This window comes from Pseudophryne corroboree, chromosome 3 (assembly GCF_028390025.1).
Source record: "Pseudophryne corroboree isolate aPseCor3 chromosome 3, aPseCor3.hap2, whole genome shotgun sequence".
Lineage (NCBI taxonomy): Eukaryota > Metazoa > Chordata > Amphibia > Anura > Myobatrachidae > Pseudophryne > Pseudophryne corroboree.
The window spans coordinates 535486298-535503642 of record NC_086446.1 but is presented as its reverse complement, the minus strand read 5'-3'; the positions used below and the strand labels follow the sequence as shown (position 1 = coordinate 535503642).

Genomic DNA, 17345 nt, shown 5'->3' with positions numbered 1-17345 from the left:
ACAGAAGAGAGCTATTGGAATGCAAGCAGGCGGTCTCTGAGATACCGAGAACAAGGCTATTGGAACAACGAGACAGGGAGAACACCCAAGCCATACCGTTTGTCACTAAATATAACACTTCAAGTCCGGTGGTACCCAGAGCACTCAAGGCTCTCTGGCCCATTGTTGCAACGGACAAGAATTTGCCCACATTTCGGCAAAAGAAACCACTGGCATGTTATACTCGTAGTAAGAACATTAAGGACATGGTGATGCATACGGACATCACGGGGTTTGACAGAACAACGCCAATATCTACGTTTCTTATCAAGGCCCCGGGCTGCTACAAATGCCTGGGGTGTGATACATGTAAGTACATGTGTCCGGGCAGTACATTTACTTCATGCTCTTCAGGCAAATCCTTCAAGATAAATCATGTCCTCTCTTGTACAACAACGTATGTAGTATACGTAATAGCGTGCCCATGCCAGCTCCAATACGTGGGCAAAACCATACGCACCTTCAGAGAGCGTTTTGCCATGCACAAATCTTCAATCAAAGCTGCACTAGCCGGAAAACCCACGGATCAGCCAGTGGCGAAACATTTCAAAGAGATGGGACATGTACTGAAGGATATGAACTTTTCTATTATCGACCATGTCCCCAGAAGGATCAGAGGGGGGGATAGACATGGTCAACTATTACGCATGGAGGCAAGATGGATGTTTAAACTGGACACCATAAGACCGAAGGGCCTTAATGAGATGATACAATGGAATGTATTGTAGCCTTTAAGTACAACCACCCCTGATGCACTATAGTCTAGCCCCTTGTTTTTAGAGTCCAGTATATGCATGTCAGAGTGAGTAGATTTATCTGGGGTGCCCTTGGTAGTGACTGGATATTTTTGCTATTTTTGTATGTTTATAGTATGAATAGGTAGGACAGGGTTTGAGTACACAGCAGGCTCATCACTATACACAGTGCCTGCTTGCAAACACATCTTTTTTCACCAGGTCATCAGTGTGGCGTAAGCGGAGAACAATCCGGAAGCCAGGCCCCAGTGTAATGCCGGGTTTCCATGGGAACGCAGCGTGTCGGAGGTAGAGGACACGAAGGCGTCCTGGTTTCCTAGGCTACACAGGAGGCTGACGGCACACGGGGGGAAGCTGCGCGGCGCACGGATGACGTCACTATACTGGAGACGGCCGGGAGAGACGCACAGTCCACCGGCAGCCACGATGCTTCCCGCCAGCGGGTCTTCCCCACTACACAATATAAGGTACTGTATATGTTTATTTTTCACTTGTGGTTCACCTTGACAAAGGGGCGGATGTGCCCCGAAACGTTGGCCTGAACAATTTGTAGCATGGAATAAATTTTTGCACATTTTTTCACCTATTATGAGTCTCTGAGTGCCGCTGTATATTTGGGACAGATATATATATATATATATATATATATATATATATACACACACTGCTATTTAAATGTATGTTTTGTATGTGCAACTTTCTACTCAAAACAAAAGTTTTTTTATTGTAACCAAATAAAGGTTTTCATAATCTCATATACCAAAGAGTGCGCCAAAAAGGAGTATTCTTCAGGGTCTCTTTCTCGAGACCACAGCTCATATATGTACTCTCTCTATTCCTCAGCTATCATTCTTCCTGCAGAGGTGCACATGTAGCAATACCCATACAGATATGCAAAGAGTCAATTTGGCCAGGACTCCAAATTGCTTCAGAAAAGCAATAAACAACCAGCAATAATAACATAACTCCACAAAATCAGGATAGTTATATATGTCAATAAAAGTTATTAAAATGTGTTGTCATATTAAATCCCATGTTTAAGAGCACACATAGCTAGTGTTCACGCTAAACTGTTCTATATAATAAAATCTGCCCAATTATAAAGTGGCAAAATGCGCCCTGCCCTAATCGCTGCGCTCTGCTGAAACAGCTGATGCTGTCCCCAACCACGGGCCGGAGTGTCCCATAGGTAGGAAGTGTTGCTGTATCCGATCGCCACCATGTCAATAAATAGATGTTGTGCGCATCTATTCACATTGAGGGGGACGTCCACCTGTCACCTCTGTAAGTGCTGGGCACGCCCCCCAAGACTGACAAATTGAGGACGTGTCACAAGGACTGGCCGTCCCCGTCCCCTTTTGGAAGCAGGAAAGCCCTGCCCTGCCTGGGAACACTACATAGCAGTAATAAAAGCACTACGGAGCACAACTAAAAAAAGATAAAACTAAAAAAAAAGAAGAAGTAATTTTTATTGAATGATAAATTCCTGGAAAAATACTCCCACCTTGAAGATGCATTTTGTTTGTTGTAAAACAGTAATTTGTGTTTCGCAGGACTGGCAGTCTCACTTTTGCTGGGAATGTCAATTTGTTTTAGTGATCAGCAGAAGTGGGTACGGTAAGTGTCAACATAATTGAGTCACGTAGGACCTGGAGCCGACACTATGCATTTTCCTATTTCTACTACACAAGCACTGATAGAAACCATCGATGATGTCTACAGTGAACGTATTAGCACCTGTGTAAAGGTAAATGGATGCTTACACGGTCTATGTCCGTGATATTCAACCCGTAGTTCGCCGTAGTATTTTCGGTACCTCACAGAGAACAAGGGCTTGGGCAGTCACTGGCACTCCTCCTCCTTTCATTTTTAATATGGTGCCGGCCGTCAGCCAATCAGAGCTTGTGGACCGATTGGCTGCCAGACCGAGAGTTTTGATTGGCTCACTAACTGGCACCATATTTTAAATGCCCGCCGCCACTGGAGACTGTCACCCTCACCGCAGCCACTCTCCGGACTTCACAGGAGGCGCGCTCACTGCCCTCTCCTCCCCTTCCGTCCCTCATACAGCAGGAGCAACATCGGTGGCAGTAGAAGAAGCCAGCAAGGGTTAGCACTGTGTGGGGCACTGTATCGGACACTGCGGGGTGGCATTTTATCTGGTGCTGCTGGGGGGCATTATTTGTGTATCTGGCACTGCTGAGGGGCATTATTTGTGTATCTGGTACTGCTGGGGGGCATTATTTATGAATCTGGCACTGCTGAGGGGCATTATTTGTGTATCTGGCACTACGCAGGGGCATTATTTGTGTATCTGGCACTACGCAGGGGGGGGCATTACTTGTAGTTGTGATGCCACACCCACTTTCACAGGAACGCATGCGCACTGGGGGGAGTGGGGTAGCTCCTTCAGAGGTTTTATTTTCCAAAAGTAGCTCACACCCCAATTAAGGTTGGAGACCACTGGTCTTTGTGCTGTAAAATACAGTGTAAGCGTTTGGTTCCACATGAAAGTCCTGGGAACCTATGAGGTCATGATATGATTCTCACTGCCATATACAAGTTGAAATATGCCTTTTATAATGTAAGCATGCATACAGAAATATAAAGAAGGTTTGTTAGCATATATAAAGAGTTTGGATAAAGTTCTTAAGCTGTATATATTACAATGAATATTGTAGAAGAAGTGCTTACCTGAAGCCTGTCCAAAAACAGTTGTTGCATCAGATCTTCCCAAAACCGAATAGGCCGATCCAAGAGACGCTGACAAACTTTCTCCCAGTTCTGGCTCATGGACTCACTAGTCAGTAGCTTCCACACAGCATCTCGGATACCTGCCAGTCCCTTCAGACTCGTTACATACACCAGCAGAGCAGATATACCAGATTTTATATCCTCATTGCACCTAGATTGAATATACACTGAATATCATTGTCCAATAGTAGCGAGCTGCAAATGATTATAATTTGTACATATTAAATTAAGCAACAAAATTCTAACTTGTGATTAAAAAAAAAAAAAAAAGTTAAACCTTTGTGGATATTAAAGTGGTTAAACTATATGCTAAGCTAAACTCAAAAAGCAACCATTGTTGTTTTTATCCCATAATCCCTTTATCTCTTAAAAGATGAACCGGATGTCTAGCGACACTCCAGAACTAAAGGGGGGTACACACGGAGAGATCCGTGCTTAAAATCTAAGCAATCTTGCTAGATTGCTTAGATTTTAAGCACGGATCTGCCGTGTGTATGCCCTCCAGCGATAGCGATGCGCGGCCCCGCGCATCGCTATCGCCGATGCTAGATTGAGCTGCATGCAGGCTCAATCTAGCGGGTCGCTCACTTCACCGTTGTGTGAAGTGAGCGGCCCCCCGTCGGCTTTCTCCCTCGCTCAGCACATCGCGCTGTGCTGAGCGGGGTGAGAGATGTGTGCTGAGCGGTCTGTGTTAAGATCGTTCAGCACACATCTCTCCCGTGAGTACCCCCCTTAACAGTTTCATACAGAAGCCCTGATTGCTGTCCCATAATCTTGCTACAAACCAATCGGGGTAAATTTACTAAGGTGTGAGTTTTCAGATTCTACATTTATTCTAGCTGCTTCTAGAAGATAATAGATAGAATCTGATTGGTTGCTATAGGCAACATCACCAGTTCTACAAAACCTCCCACCTTAATAAATTTACCCCATTGAATCTAGTCTAGAATCTGGACAAGGGAACCTCGAAGTTAGTTTGGCAATGAGTTTTAAACCAATGAAAGGGGCTGATGCAAAAATGAACATGCATCCATTTTGTACACAGAGTCATCTTGCCAGGTTTCGTACATGTTGATCCACTGCTGCAAAGTTTCCCTCAGATAATCTTGGTTTATAGGATGAGCCAGTGTCCGCAGTGTGGGCTGAAAGTCTACAATGGATGACGGAAGGTGCTTGAACCAGCTGACAGATTGCATTTCTTCTCTCAATACGTTAATGCCTTTTCCTAGAATAAAAAAAAATAAGAATTTACTCACCGGTAATTCTATTTCTCGTAGTCCGTAGTGGATGCTGGGGACTCCGTAAGGACCATGGGGAATAGACGGGCTCCGCAGGAGACTGGGCACTCTAAAGAAAGATTCAGGACTATCTGGTGTGCACTGGCTCCTCCCCCTATGACCCTCCACCAAGCCTCAGTTAGGAACTGTGCCCGGAAGAGCTGACACAAGTAGGAAGGATTTTTGAATCCCGGGTAAGACTCATACCAGCCACACCAATCACACCATATAACTCGTGATAGGAACCCCGGTTAACAGTATGATAACAATGGAGCCTCTGAACAGATGGCTCGCAATAACAACCCGATTATTGTAACAATAACTATTTACAAGTATTGCAGACAATCCGCACTTGGGATGGGCGCCCAGGATCCACTACGGACTACGAGAAATAGAATTACCGGTGAGTAAATTCTTATTTTCTCCGACGTCCTAGTGGATGCTGGGGACTCCGTAAGGACCATGGGGATTATACCAAAGCTCCCAAACGGGCGGGAGAGTGTGGATGACTCTGCAGCACCGAATGAGAGAACTCCAGGTCCTCCTCAGCCAGGGTATCAAATTTGTAGAATTTTGCAAACGTGTTTGCCCCTGACCAAGTAGCAGCTCGGCAAAGTTGTAAAGCCGAGACCCCTCGGGCAGCCGCCCAAGATGAGCCCACCTTCCTTGTGGAATGGGCTTTTACTGATTTAGGCTGCGGTAATCCCACCGCAGAATGCGCCAGCTGAATAGTGCTACAAATCCAGCGCGCGATAGACTGCTTAGAAGCAGGAGCACCCAGCTTGTTGGGTGCATACAGGATAAACAGCGAGTCAGTTTTCCTGACTCCAGCCGTCCTGGAAACATACATTTTCAGGGCCCTGACTACGTCCAGTAACTTGGAATCCTCCAAGTCCCTAGTAGCCGCAGGCACCACAATAGGTTGGTTCAAGTGAAAAACGGAGACCACCTTCGGGAGAAACTGAGGACGAGTCCTCAACTCTGCCCTATCCATATGGAAAATCAGATAAGGACTTTTACAAGACAAAGCCGCCAATTCTGATACCCGCCTGGCCGAAGCCAGGGCCAACAACATGACCACCTTCCACGTGAGATATTTCAAATCCACAGTCTTAAGTGGCTCGAACCAATGTGATTTCAGGAATTCCAAAACCACATTGAGATCCCAAGGTGCCACTGGGGGCACAAAAGGAGGCTGAATATGCAGAACTCCTTTGACAAAAGTCTGAACTTCAGGCAGTGAAGCCAGTTCTTTCTGGAAGAAAATCGACAGAGCCGAAATCTGGACCTTAATGGACCCCAATTTGAGGCCCAACGTCACTCCTGCTTGCAGGAAATGTAGGAATCGACCCAGCTGAAATTCCTCCGTTGGGGCCTTCTTGGCCTCACACCACGCAACATATTTTCGCCAAATGCGGTGATAATGTTTTGCGGTGACATCCTTCCTGGCTTTGATCAGGGTAGGGATGACTTCCTCCGGAATGCCCTTTTCCTTTAGGATCCGGTGTTCAACCGCCATGCCGTCAAACGTAGCCGCGGTAAGTCTTGGAACAGACAGGGTCCCTGCTGCAGCAGGTCTTGTCTGAGCGGCAGAGGCCAAGGGTCCTCTGCAAGCATCTCTTGAAGTTCCGGGTACCAAGCTCTTCTTGGCCAATCCGGAACCACGAGTATAGTTTTCACTCCTCGCTTTCTTATTATTCTCAGTACCTTGGGAATGAGAGGCAGAGGAGGAAACACATAAACCGACTGGTACACCCACGGTGTCACTAGAGCGTCCACAGCGATCGCCTGAGGGTCCCTTGACCTGGCGCAATATCTTTTCAACTTTTTGTTGAGGCAGGACGCCATCATGTCCACCTGTGGTCTTTCCCAACGGTCTACCAGCATTTGGAAGACTTCTGGATGAAGTCCCCATTCTCCCGGGTGGAGGTCGTGCCTGCTGAGGAAGTCTGCTTCCCAGTTGTCCACTCCCGGAATGAACACTGCTGTCAGTGCCAACACATGATTCTCTGCCCATCTGAGAATCCTTGTGGCTTCTGCCATCGCCATCCTGCTTCTTGTGCCGCCCTGTCTGTTTACATGGGCGACCGCCATGATGTGGTCTGATTGGATCAGTACCGGCTGGTTCTGAAGCAGGGGCCTTGCTTGGCTTAGGGCATTGTAAATGGCCCTTAGCTCCAGAATATTTATGTGAAGCGAAATCTCCCGATTTGACCACAGTCCTTGGAAATTTCTTCCCTGTGTGACTGCACCCCAGCCCCGAAGGCTGGCATCCGTGGTCACCAGGACCCAGTCCTGTATTCCGAATCTGCGGCCCTCTAGTAGATGAGCCCTCTGCAGCCACCACAGCAGCGACACCCTGGTTCTTGCCGACAGGGTTATCCGCTGTTGCATCTGGAGATGGGACCCGGACCATTTGTCCAACAGGTCCCACTGGAACGTCCTTGTGTGGAACCTTCCGAATGGAATTGCTTCGAAAGAAGCTACCATTTTTCCCAGGACTCGTGTGCAATGATGTACCGACACCTGTCCTGGTTTTAGGATGTCTCTGACTAGAGATGACAACTCCTCGGCTTTTTCCACTGGAAGAAACACTCTTTTCTGGTCTGTGTCCAGAATCATTCCCAGGAACAGAAGACGTGTCGTCGGGACCAGCTGTGACTTTGGAATATTGAGAATCCAGCCGTGCTGTTGTAGCACTTCCCGAGAAAGTGCTACCCCCACTACCAACTGTTCTTTGGACCTCGCCTTTATCCGGAGATCGTCCAAGTATGGGATAATTAAAACTCCCTTCTTGCGAAGGTGTATCATCATTACGGCCATTACCTTGGTAAAGACCCTCGGTGCCGTGGATAACCCAAACGGCAGCGTCTGGAACTGATAGTGACAGTCCTGTACCACAAATCTGAGGTACTCCTGGTGCGGAGGGTAAATAGGGACATGCAGGTACGCATCCTTGATGTCCAGGGAGACCATGTAATCCCCCTCGTCCAGGCTCGCAATAACCGCCCTGAGCGATTCCATCTTAAACTTGAACCTTTTGATATAAGTGTTCAAGGCTTTTAAATTTAAGATGGGTCTCACCGAACCGTCCGGTTTCGGTACCACAAACATTGTGGAATAGTAACCCTTTCCCTGTTGAAGGAGGGGTACCTTGACAATCACTTGCTGTGAATATAGTTTTTGAATAGCCACCAACACTGCCTCCCTGGCAGAGGGAGTTGCCGGTAAGGCAGATTTTAGGAAACGGCAGGGGGGAAGACGTCTCGAATTCCAGCCTGTACCCCTGAGACACTACTTGAAGGACCCAGGGATCCACCTGTGAAAGAGCCCACTGTGTGCTGAAATTCCTGAGACGGGCCCCCACCGTACCCGGGTCCGCCTGAGCAGCCCCAGCGTCATGCTGTGGACTTAACGGACGCAGGGGAGGACTTCTGCTCTTGGGAACTAGCTGTGTGCTGCAGCTTTTTCCCCCTACCTCTGCCCCTCGGCAGAAAGGATGAGCCTCTAGCCCTCTTATTTTTCTGGGGCCGAAAGGACTGTACCTGATAATACGGTGCTTTCTTTTGCTGTGGGGTAGCCTGTGGCAAAAAAGTCGATTTCCCAGCAGTAACTGTGGAAACGAGGTCTGACAGACCATCCCCAAAAAGTTCCACCCCTTTATAGGGCAAAACTTCCATGTGCCGCTTCGAGTCGGCATCGCCTGACCATTGCAGAGTCCATAACCCCCTTCTGGCGGCAATGGACATAGCGCTTATTTTTGATGCCAGCCGGCAAATATCCCTCTGTGCATCACGCATGTATAAGACGGCGTCTTTTATATGCTCTATCGTCAGCAAAATATTGTCCCTATCCATGGTATCAATGTTATCCGACAGGGAATCTGACCACGCAGCTGCAGCACTGCACATCCAAGCCGATGCAATAGCGGGTCTCAATATAATGCCGGTGTGTGTGTATATAGCTTTAAGGGTATTTTCCTGCTTTCTATCAGCAGGTTCCTTTAGGGCGGCCGTATCCGGAGACGGTAGTGCCACCTTTTTTGATAAGCGCGTCAGCGCTTTATCTACCCTAGGGGGTGTTTTCCAACGTGACCTATCCTCTGGCGGGAAAGGGTACGCTGCCAATAACCGTTTAGAAATTATTAATTTCTTATCTGGGGAAGACCACGCTTCCTCACACACCTCATTTAATTCCTCAGATGCAGGAAAAACTACTGGTAGTTTTTTCTCACCAAACATAATACCCTTTTTTGTGGTACCTGGGGTATTATCAGAAATGTGTAATACATGATTGAGGCAATGAAAAATGTAACGGGTGGACCTATTGGAGGGTACACTAGTCTCATCGTCGTCGACACTGGAGTCGGTACCCGTGTCGACATCTGTATCTGTCATCTGAGGTAGCGGGCGTTTTACAGCCTCTGATGACATTTGAGATGCTTTGACAGGCACAAGCTGAGTAGCCGGCTGTCCTATGTCGTCAAACCTTTTATGTAAGGAGCTGATACGGTCACGTAATTCCTTCCATAAGTCCATCCACACAGGTGTCGACCCCGCAGGGGGTGACATCACATTCACAGGCATTTGCTCCGCCTCCACATCATTATCCTCATTATACATGTCGACAGCAGTACCGACACACAGCACACACACAGGGAATGCTCTGACAGAGGACAGGACCCCACAAAGCCCTTTGGGGAGACAGAGGGAGAGTATGCCAGCACACACCAGAGCGCTATATATCACAGGGATATCACCTTATAAAAGTGTTTTCCCTTATAGCTGCATATATATATATATATATATTGTATACTGCGCCTAAATTGTGCCCCCCCCTCTCTTTTTTACCCTTTCTGTAGTGCAGGACTGCAGGGGAGAGCCAGGGAGCGATCCTTCCAGCGGAGCTGTGAGGGAAAATGGCGCCAGTGTGCTGAGGGAGAAGGCTCCGCCCCTTTTTCGGCGGGCTTTCTCCCGCTATTTTAAAACGTCTGGCAGGGGTTAATTTACACCTATATAGCCTCTGGGGCTATATATGGTGTTAGTTTGCCAGCCAAGGTGTATATTATTGCTGCTCAGGGCGCCCCCCCCCAGCGCCCTGCACCCATCAGTGACCGAAGTGTGTGGTGTGCATGAGGAGCAATGGCGCACAGCTGCAGTGCTGTGCGCTACCTCGGAGGAAGACAGAAGTCTTCAGCCGCCGATTTTCCGGACCTTCTTGCTTCTGGCTCTGTAAGGGGGACGGCGGCGCGGCTCCGGGAACGGACGACGAGGTCGGGTCCTGTGTTCGATCCCTCTGGAGCTAATGGTGTCCAGTAGCCTAAGAAGCCCAAGCTACCACCAGTTAGGTAGGTTCGCTTCTTCTCCCCTTAGTCCCTCGCTGCAGTGAGCCTGTTGCCAGCAGGTCTCACTGTAAAATAAAAAACCTAAACTATACTTTCTTTCTAGGAGCTCAGGAGAGCCCCTAGTGTGCATCCATCTCGGCCGGGCACAGAAATCTAACAGAGGCTTGGAGGAGGGTCATAGGGGGAGGAGCCAGTGCACACCAGATAGTCCTGAATCTTTCTTTAGAGTGCCCAGTCTCCTGCGGAGCCCGTTTTTCCCATGGTCCTTACGGAGTCCCCAGCATCCACTAGGACGTCAGAGAAATAAAAAAAATAACGTGTTGCCATATATACAGGTTGAGTATTCCTTATCCAAAATGCTTGATACCAGGAGTATTTCGGATATAGTATTTTTCCATATTTTGGAATAAATGCATACCATGATGAGATATCATGGTGATGGGACCCAAGTCTAAGCACAGAATGCATTTATGTTTCATATACACCTAATACACACAGCCTGAAGGTAATGTAATACACAGTTATTAAAAATATTGTATTAAACAAAGTTTGTGTACATTGAGCCATCAGAAAACAAAAGGTTTCACTATCTCGCTCTAGCTCAAAAAATGCTGTATTTCGGAATATTTGGATATGGGATACTCAACCTGTATGTGCATCTGGAATGTACAAGTTTAATTGTAGCATGCACATTGTGGTGATTAAACCAACATTTAAGAGAATTCACCCTATAAAGTCAAGAGAAAGAAAGAAAACTCCTTTTTCGGCGCACTCCAAAGAACAATTGACTTAAAGAGAAGAAAAATAAAAACAATCTAAGCAGTAGGCAAATATATATATTTTATAATATAATAAGGTATATCTGATTCTTTTGCCTCTCATTAGGTAATAATCAGCAGGAAACTATGGGTAGATCCTTATACCTTAATCTGCACACAGGGAAGACTCTGTGTAGTAGGTCTATATTCATAGACTCCAGTCTAACGTTGACAGCAGATTCATTGTTTGGTCTTATTTTCTACTTTCATATATAACCGTATATTGTCTGGGAGTACAGGAGAGATACATACAGTGTATAATACCTATTACGATAACATATCTGATGTGTAATAGAACAGGTGTGCAGATGAAGGTATAAGGATTTATCCAGACCTTCCTGCTGATTACCTAATGAGGCATAAAAATTGGATATATCTAGACAGATAGCTGCCTCTATCGATCTATCTATCTAATGAGGCAGCTTATACTGAACATTCCGACAGCTGTTTCGTATGCCTTCGTCAGGGGAATACTTGATTCAACATATTGCAGACACACTGCTCATCATGCAGTGCAGGTATATAAAGTGCCAAGTGCCAGCACTATACTATACTATAGTATAGTGCTGGCATTATACTATATTGCTAACCTTTTGTGCTGCATGCTTGCATTTGAAACTGCACTCTTTTTGAAATAAGTACATTTTTGTATTCATTATCAAGTGGTGTGCTGGTCTATTCTGAGCTTGAGCCCCTTGAGGACACTCTTGTTTTGGATATTGCTATATTATTTTCCTGACCTTGCACCTGAACATGTCAATGTTGGAAGTGTGTTTGCAGCTCTTCTTGTGGAGAGAGAATATTGTATATATATACGGAATATTCCGAAATACGGACTATTTTGAGTGAGAGTGAGATAGTGAAACCTTTGTTTTCTGATGGCTCAATGTACACAAACTTTGTTTAATACACAAAGTTATTAAAAATATTGTATTAAATGAACTTCAGGCTGTGTGTATGAGGTGTATATGAAACATAAATAAATTGTGTGTATGTACACAAACTTTGTTTAATGCACAAAGTATATTATAACATTAGCTAAAATGATGTTTAGGCTGTGTGTATAAGGTGTATTCGAAACATAAATGCATTATGTGCTTAGACTTAGGTCCCATCACCATAATATCTCATTATGGTATGCAATTATTCCAAAATACGGAAAAATCCAATATCCAAAATACTTCTCGTCCCAAGCATTTTGGATAAGGGATACTCAACCTATTATAATATATATATATATATATATATATATATATATATATATATATATATATCTATCTTGTAAACCCAGCACTCCTTAATACAAATTAATATATAGCTGTGGTGCCCTCCAGGAGACTAAAGACGTCACTATGGAAAATGCGGCGGCACTCATCAGGCTTGTACTTTCAGTATGAAGAACGTCTGGAACAAACAGACGTTCTTGATACTGAAAGTACAAGCCTGATGAGTGTCGCCGCATTTTCCATAGTGTGTATGTATAAATTTCATCAGGACATGTCCTGATGAAACTTATGAAAATAAATGAAACGTTGACTACATACCTGGATGCGGCCCCATTAAGTGTATGTGGACGGTGATGTTACTTTAATGGTATTAGGTCCTATAAGTGCCGCTACTTTTTCTTCGGTTTACAAATAACTTTGATTGAAGGCACCTAGGCGATTATTTTTTTTAACTACAGGAGTGCCGGTCAATATGGATCGCTATATACAGTATATAAAAATATTTGCCTACTGCTTAGATTGTTTTTATTTTTCTTCTCTTTTCGTCAGTTGTTCTTAGGAGACATTATTTTAAATAACGAGTAAAAGTTATGTTTTAGTACCCATAACTAAACATATCATATTCTATTTTCTAAGAGTGCGCCAAAAAAGGAGTCTTCTTTCTTTCTTTCTCTTTTGGATCTTAATACACAGTAAGCAATTACCGACTTCCTGGTCACCACCAACGGTGACTATATAGGGATTTGTACCCATTCAGTTAACAATTGTTGGTTCATATCAATCTTTTCTAAATAATTACAAAAACGAGATTTATGGTAAGAACTTAACGTTGTTAAATCTCTTTCTGCGAAGTACACTGGGCTCCACAGGGAATAACATCGGGGTGTAGAGTAGGATCTTGATCCGAGGCACCAACAGGCTAAAAGCTTTGACTGTTCCAAGAATGCATAGCGCCGCCTCCTCTATAACCCCACCTCCGTGCACAGTAGCTCAGTTTTGTTAACCAGTCCAATGCAGTAGCAGGTAAAAGACGACAACCATTAGTAGCCACATACACCACACTCTGACGACAGGAGAAGGTGTCAGCGGCTAATACCATACAAACCCAAAGAAGCTAAGTGCGTCAGGGTGGGCGCCCTGTGGAGCCCAGTGTACCTCGCAGAAAGAGATTTAACTACGGTAAGTTCTTACCATAAATCTCGTTTTCTGCTGCGGGGTACACTGGGCTCCACAGGGAATAACATCAGGGATGTCCTAAAGCAGTTCCTCATGGGCAAGAGTCTAGAGGAAGTCCCGAGTTTACGGGACGAAACGCGTTGACGTCATCCCGGTCATTCTTGCCGTTTGAACCGTTAACTCTGAGCCAAGGATCATCACAGTGTTGGTCCTTATCTGATCACAGTGCTAACACCATTCGCTATTGAGACGAGCTGAGCTGGACAAGCTGTGGAGGTTGACCGATCCGGCTTCCTTTCACCTGCTCATGTGAGCAATAGCGGTCTTCTGAGCACACACAGACGAGCCGGATAAGCAGTGGAGGCTGGCCGATTCAGCAGTATTCTATCCCGCTCGTGTGAGCACTAGTGTGTCGGAAACAGCTGTCTGGAAAGCCGATATAACAGTACAGGATCTCTAATTTTGAGAAAGGTGTGCCATCCATCCCTTAATCTAAACAGCTATTGATACCACTAAAAGGACACTGTGGAGATATTATTTGGTGAGCATATACTGGACATATTTATCATTATTACTGGCTTATCACAAACCTTGTAGGATCAAGCAGAACAACGGCCGCACCATTCCCTGTACCGGGACGCCGGCAACAGGTGAATATCACTGATAACAAATTGATTATACAGCAGGACTTGGCTATTTCTACTGTGCAAGGTGTATCTATCTATTTACGGCTACATTTTATCATATGCAATTGTTGCCAATCAAAGTAGTAACAACATTGTTACTAAATATCTGGTATGCTCAGTGTATCCCTGGCTTGTGTTTAAAACGGACTTTTATTGAATGTGAATTTTATATTTATTCATTATTATTACATTTGTTGGTGTTTTACATCTGTTACTATTAGGAATCTTAATTCAGTAAAGGCTTTTTATTAAAACAAGTCTCTCAATTATTTAAACTTTCAACGAATCCAAACACCTAATTGTCTATTAGCTGGTAATCAAATTTCATTGTCAGCACATCGAGCGCACGCAGTTGTGTGGTTTAGTAATTTTTCTTTTGTTGGAGCCTTGTATAGCTCTCATTTGTGTGCAGCTGATGAGTGCGGGACTCTGTAATTAAACTAATATTTGCGCTGGGAGGATAGGTGATTTATTCACCTAAACATTTCTTTTGTCCAAAGGAAGCATCCTGGGAGGCGGATGTATCAAAGGCATAGAACCTTATGAACGTGTTCACTGAGGACCACGTAGCCGCCTTGCACAATTGATCAAGAGTTGCACCACGGTGGCCCGTCCAAGAAGGTCCAACCGTAGAATGGGCCTTGATGGTAGCAGGAGCTGGAAGGCCAGCCTGTACATAAGCATGCGCAATCACCATTCTAATCCATCTGACCAGGGTCTGCTTATGAGCAGGCCAGCCACGTTTGTGAAAACCAAATAGTACAAAGAGAGAATCAGACTTCCTGAAAGGAGCTTTCCTCTTCACATATACGGAGAACCCGTACCACATCCAAAGACCGCTCTTTGTCTTCTTTGGAAGACAATTCAGGAGAGACAAAGGCCGGGACCACAATCTCCTGATTAAGGTGGAAAGAAGACACCACCTTAGGTAGGTACCCGGGACGTGTTCTAAGAACCGCCCGGTCACGGTGAAAAATCAGAGAGGGGGACCTACAAGACAAGGCACCCAAATCAGACACCCGTCTAGCAGAGGCAATAGCCAGCAGAAACAATATCTTAAGAGAAAGCCACTTAAGGTCTGCAGATTCAAGAGGCTCAAACGGAGACTCTTGTAAAGCCTCCAGAACCACTGACAAATCCCAAGGAGCCACAGGTGGTTGAATCCGTAACACACCCTGAGTGAACGTATGAACATCAGGCAGAGTGGCAATTTTTCTCTGAAACCAAACCGACAAGGCAGAAATATGAACCTTGATGGAGGTCAGACGAAGGCCCAAGTCCAGGCCCTGTTGTAGGAAGGCCAAAAGTTTGGCCGTACTAAACTTGTAAGCGTCATGATTGTTAGATGCGCACCAAACAAAGTAAGAATTCTAGACCCTATGGTAAATCAGAGCAGAAGCCGGCTTATAGGCCTTCAACATAGTCTGAATGACCGCCTCAGAAAAACGTTTGGCCCTCAGAACGGAAGCTTCAAGAGCCACGCCATCAAAGCCAGCCGGGCCAAATCCTGATATACACACGGGCCCTGAACGAGGTGGTCTGGGCGCTGTGGAAGTAGAAGGGGATGCTCTATCGATAGACCCTGAAGGTCTGAGAACCATTGCCGTCTGGGCCATGCTGGGGCAATCAGAAGCAGGAGTCCTCCTTCTTGCTTGAACTTCCTTATTACCCTGGGCAGAAGTGACACCAGAGGGAACAAGTATGGCAGCCAAAAGTTCCATGGAATTGACAGTGCGTCCACGAACGCTCTGCTTGAGGATCCCTTGTCCTTTCTCCGAAGACCGGAACCTTGTGATTGTGTCAAGACGCCATCAGGTCTACATCTGGGAGACCCCGCTTGTCCACTAGGAGTTGAAATACTTCTGGATGGAGGCTCCACTCTCCGGTGTGTATGTCCTGATGACTGAGAAAGTCCGCTTCCCAGTTTAGGACCCCCGGAATGAACACTGCCGATATGGCCGGCAGATGGCGTTCCGCCCACTGATGAATCCTTGATACTTCCCTCATTGCTATGTGGCTTCGAGTGCCGCCTTGATGATTTATGTACGCCACCGTGGTGGCGTTGTCCGACTGTACCTGAACATGTCTGTTCTGTATTAAATGCTGGGCCAGGTTCCGAGAATAGAACACCGCCCGCAGTTCCAGAATGTTTATAGGGAGGAGAGACTCCTCCTTGGTCCACCGACCCTGAAGGGAGTGTTGCTCCAACACCGCGCCCCAACCTCTCAGACTGGCATCCGTCATCAGGAGGACCCAGCTGGAGATCCAGAAGGGACGACCCCTGCTCAATCGACGGTCCTGCAGCCACAAGCTCAGTGACAGACGGACCTCCGGAGACAAGGAGATCATGTGAGACCTGATCTGGTGAGGCAGGCCGTCCCACTTGGCTAGAATCAGTTTCTGTAGGAGGGCAGGAATGGAATTGAGCGTACTCCACAGTGTCGAAAGCAGACACCATGAGACCTAGCACTTGCATCGCCGAGTGTAGCGACACTTGCGGACAAGATAGGAAGCATCGAATCCTGTCCTGAAGCTTCAGGACCTTCTCCTGAGACAACAACCACCTCTGGTTGTGAGTGTCCAACAATGCCCCAAGGTGCACCATGCTCTGAGCAGGGACCAGGGAAGACTTCTTCCAATTGATGAGCCACCCGTGGGCTTGCAGAAACTGGAGCGTCAAATCCAGATGACGTAGGAGAATTTCTGGGGAATTTGCCAGGATCAACAAGTCGTCCAGATACGTGAGGATCCTGACCCCTTGACCGCGACGTACAGCCGTCATTACCACCATGACCTTTGTGAAGATACGCGAGGCCGTGGTCAAACCAGAAGGTAAAGCCCGAAATTGATAATGGAGGTTGCCCACCGCAAACCTCAGGTACTACTGATGCGACATTGCAATAGGAATATGCAAGTAAGCATCCTGTATGTCCAGGGAGACCATATAATCCCCAGGCTCCAAGGCCAGAACAATAGAGCGAAGAGCTTCCATACAAAACTTGGAGACTCTCACAAATTTGTTCAAGGACTTGAGGTTGAGAATGGGCCGAGAGGACCCATTCGGTTTCGGGACTAGGAACAGCGGTGAATAGTACCCCTTGCCTCTCTGAGCCAGAGGCACCTGTGCTACCACTCCTGTGTCCAGGAGGGACTGTACCACCGAATGAAGAGTTTTTGCCTTCACCTGATCTGAAGGGACGTCCGTCAGGCAAAATCGATGAGGGGGACGATTCCTGAAGGATATAGCGTATCCGCGAGTGACGAATTCCC

General features: G+C 46.3%; 1 protein-coding gene across 3 annotated transcripts in view; it reads right to left on the bottom strand.

Annotated features, from left to right (window-relative positions):
* The window catches only part of COG1 (component of oligomeric golgi complex 1), an 86887-nt gene that overhangs the window by 34180 nt on the left and 35362 nt on the right, over positions 1–17345 (bottom strand). For all 3 annotated transcript variants that reach the window (XM_063961161.1, XM_063961160.1, XM_063961159.1), the window contains exons 5-6: positions 4617–4773; positions 3489–3699 (exon numbers count right to left, since the gene is read on the bottom strand). In XM_063961161.1, coding sequence (XP_063817231.1) covers positions 3489–3699; positions 4617–4773 — 368 coding nt within the window. The remainder of the gene's footprint in view (positions 1–3488; positions 3700–4616; positions 4774–17345) is intronic.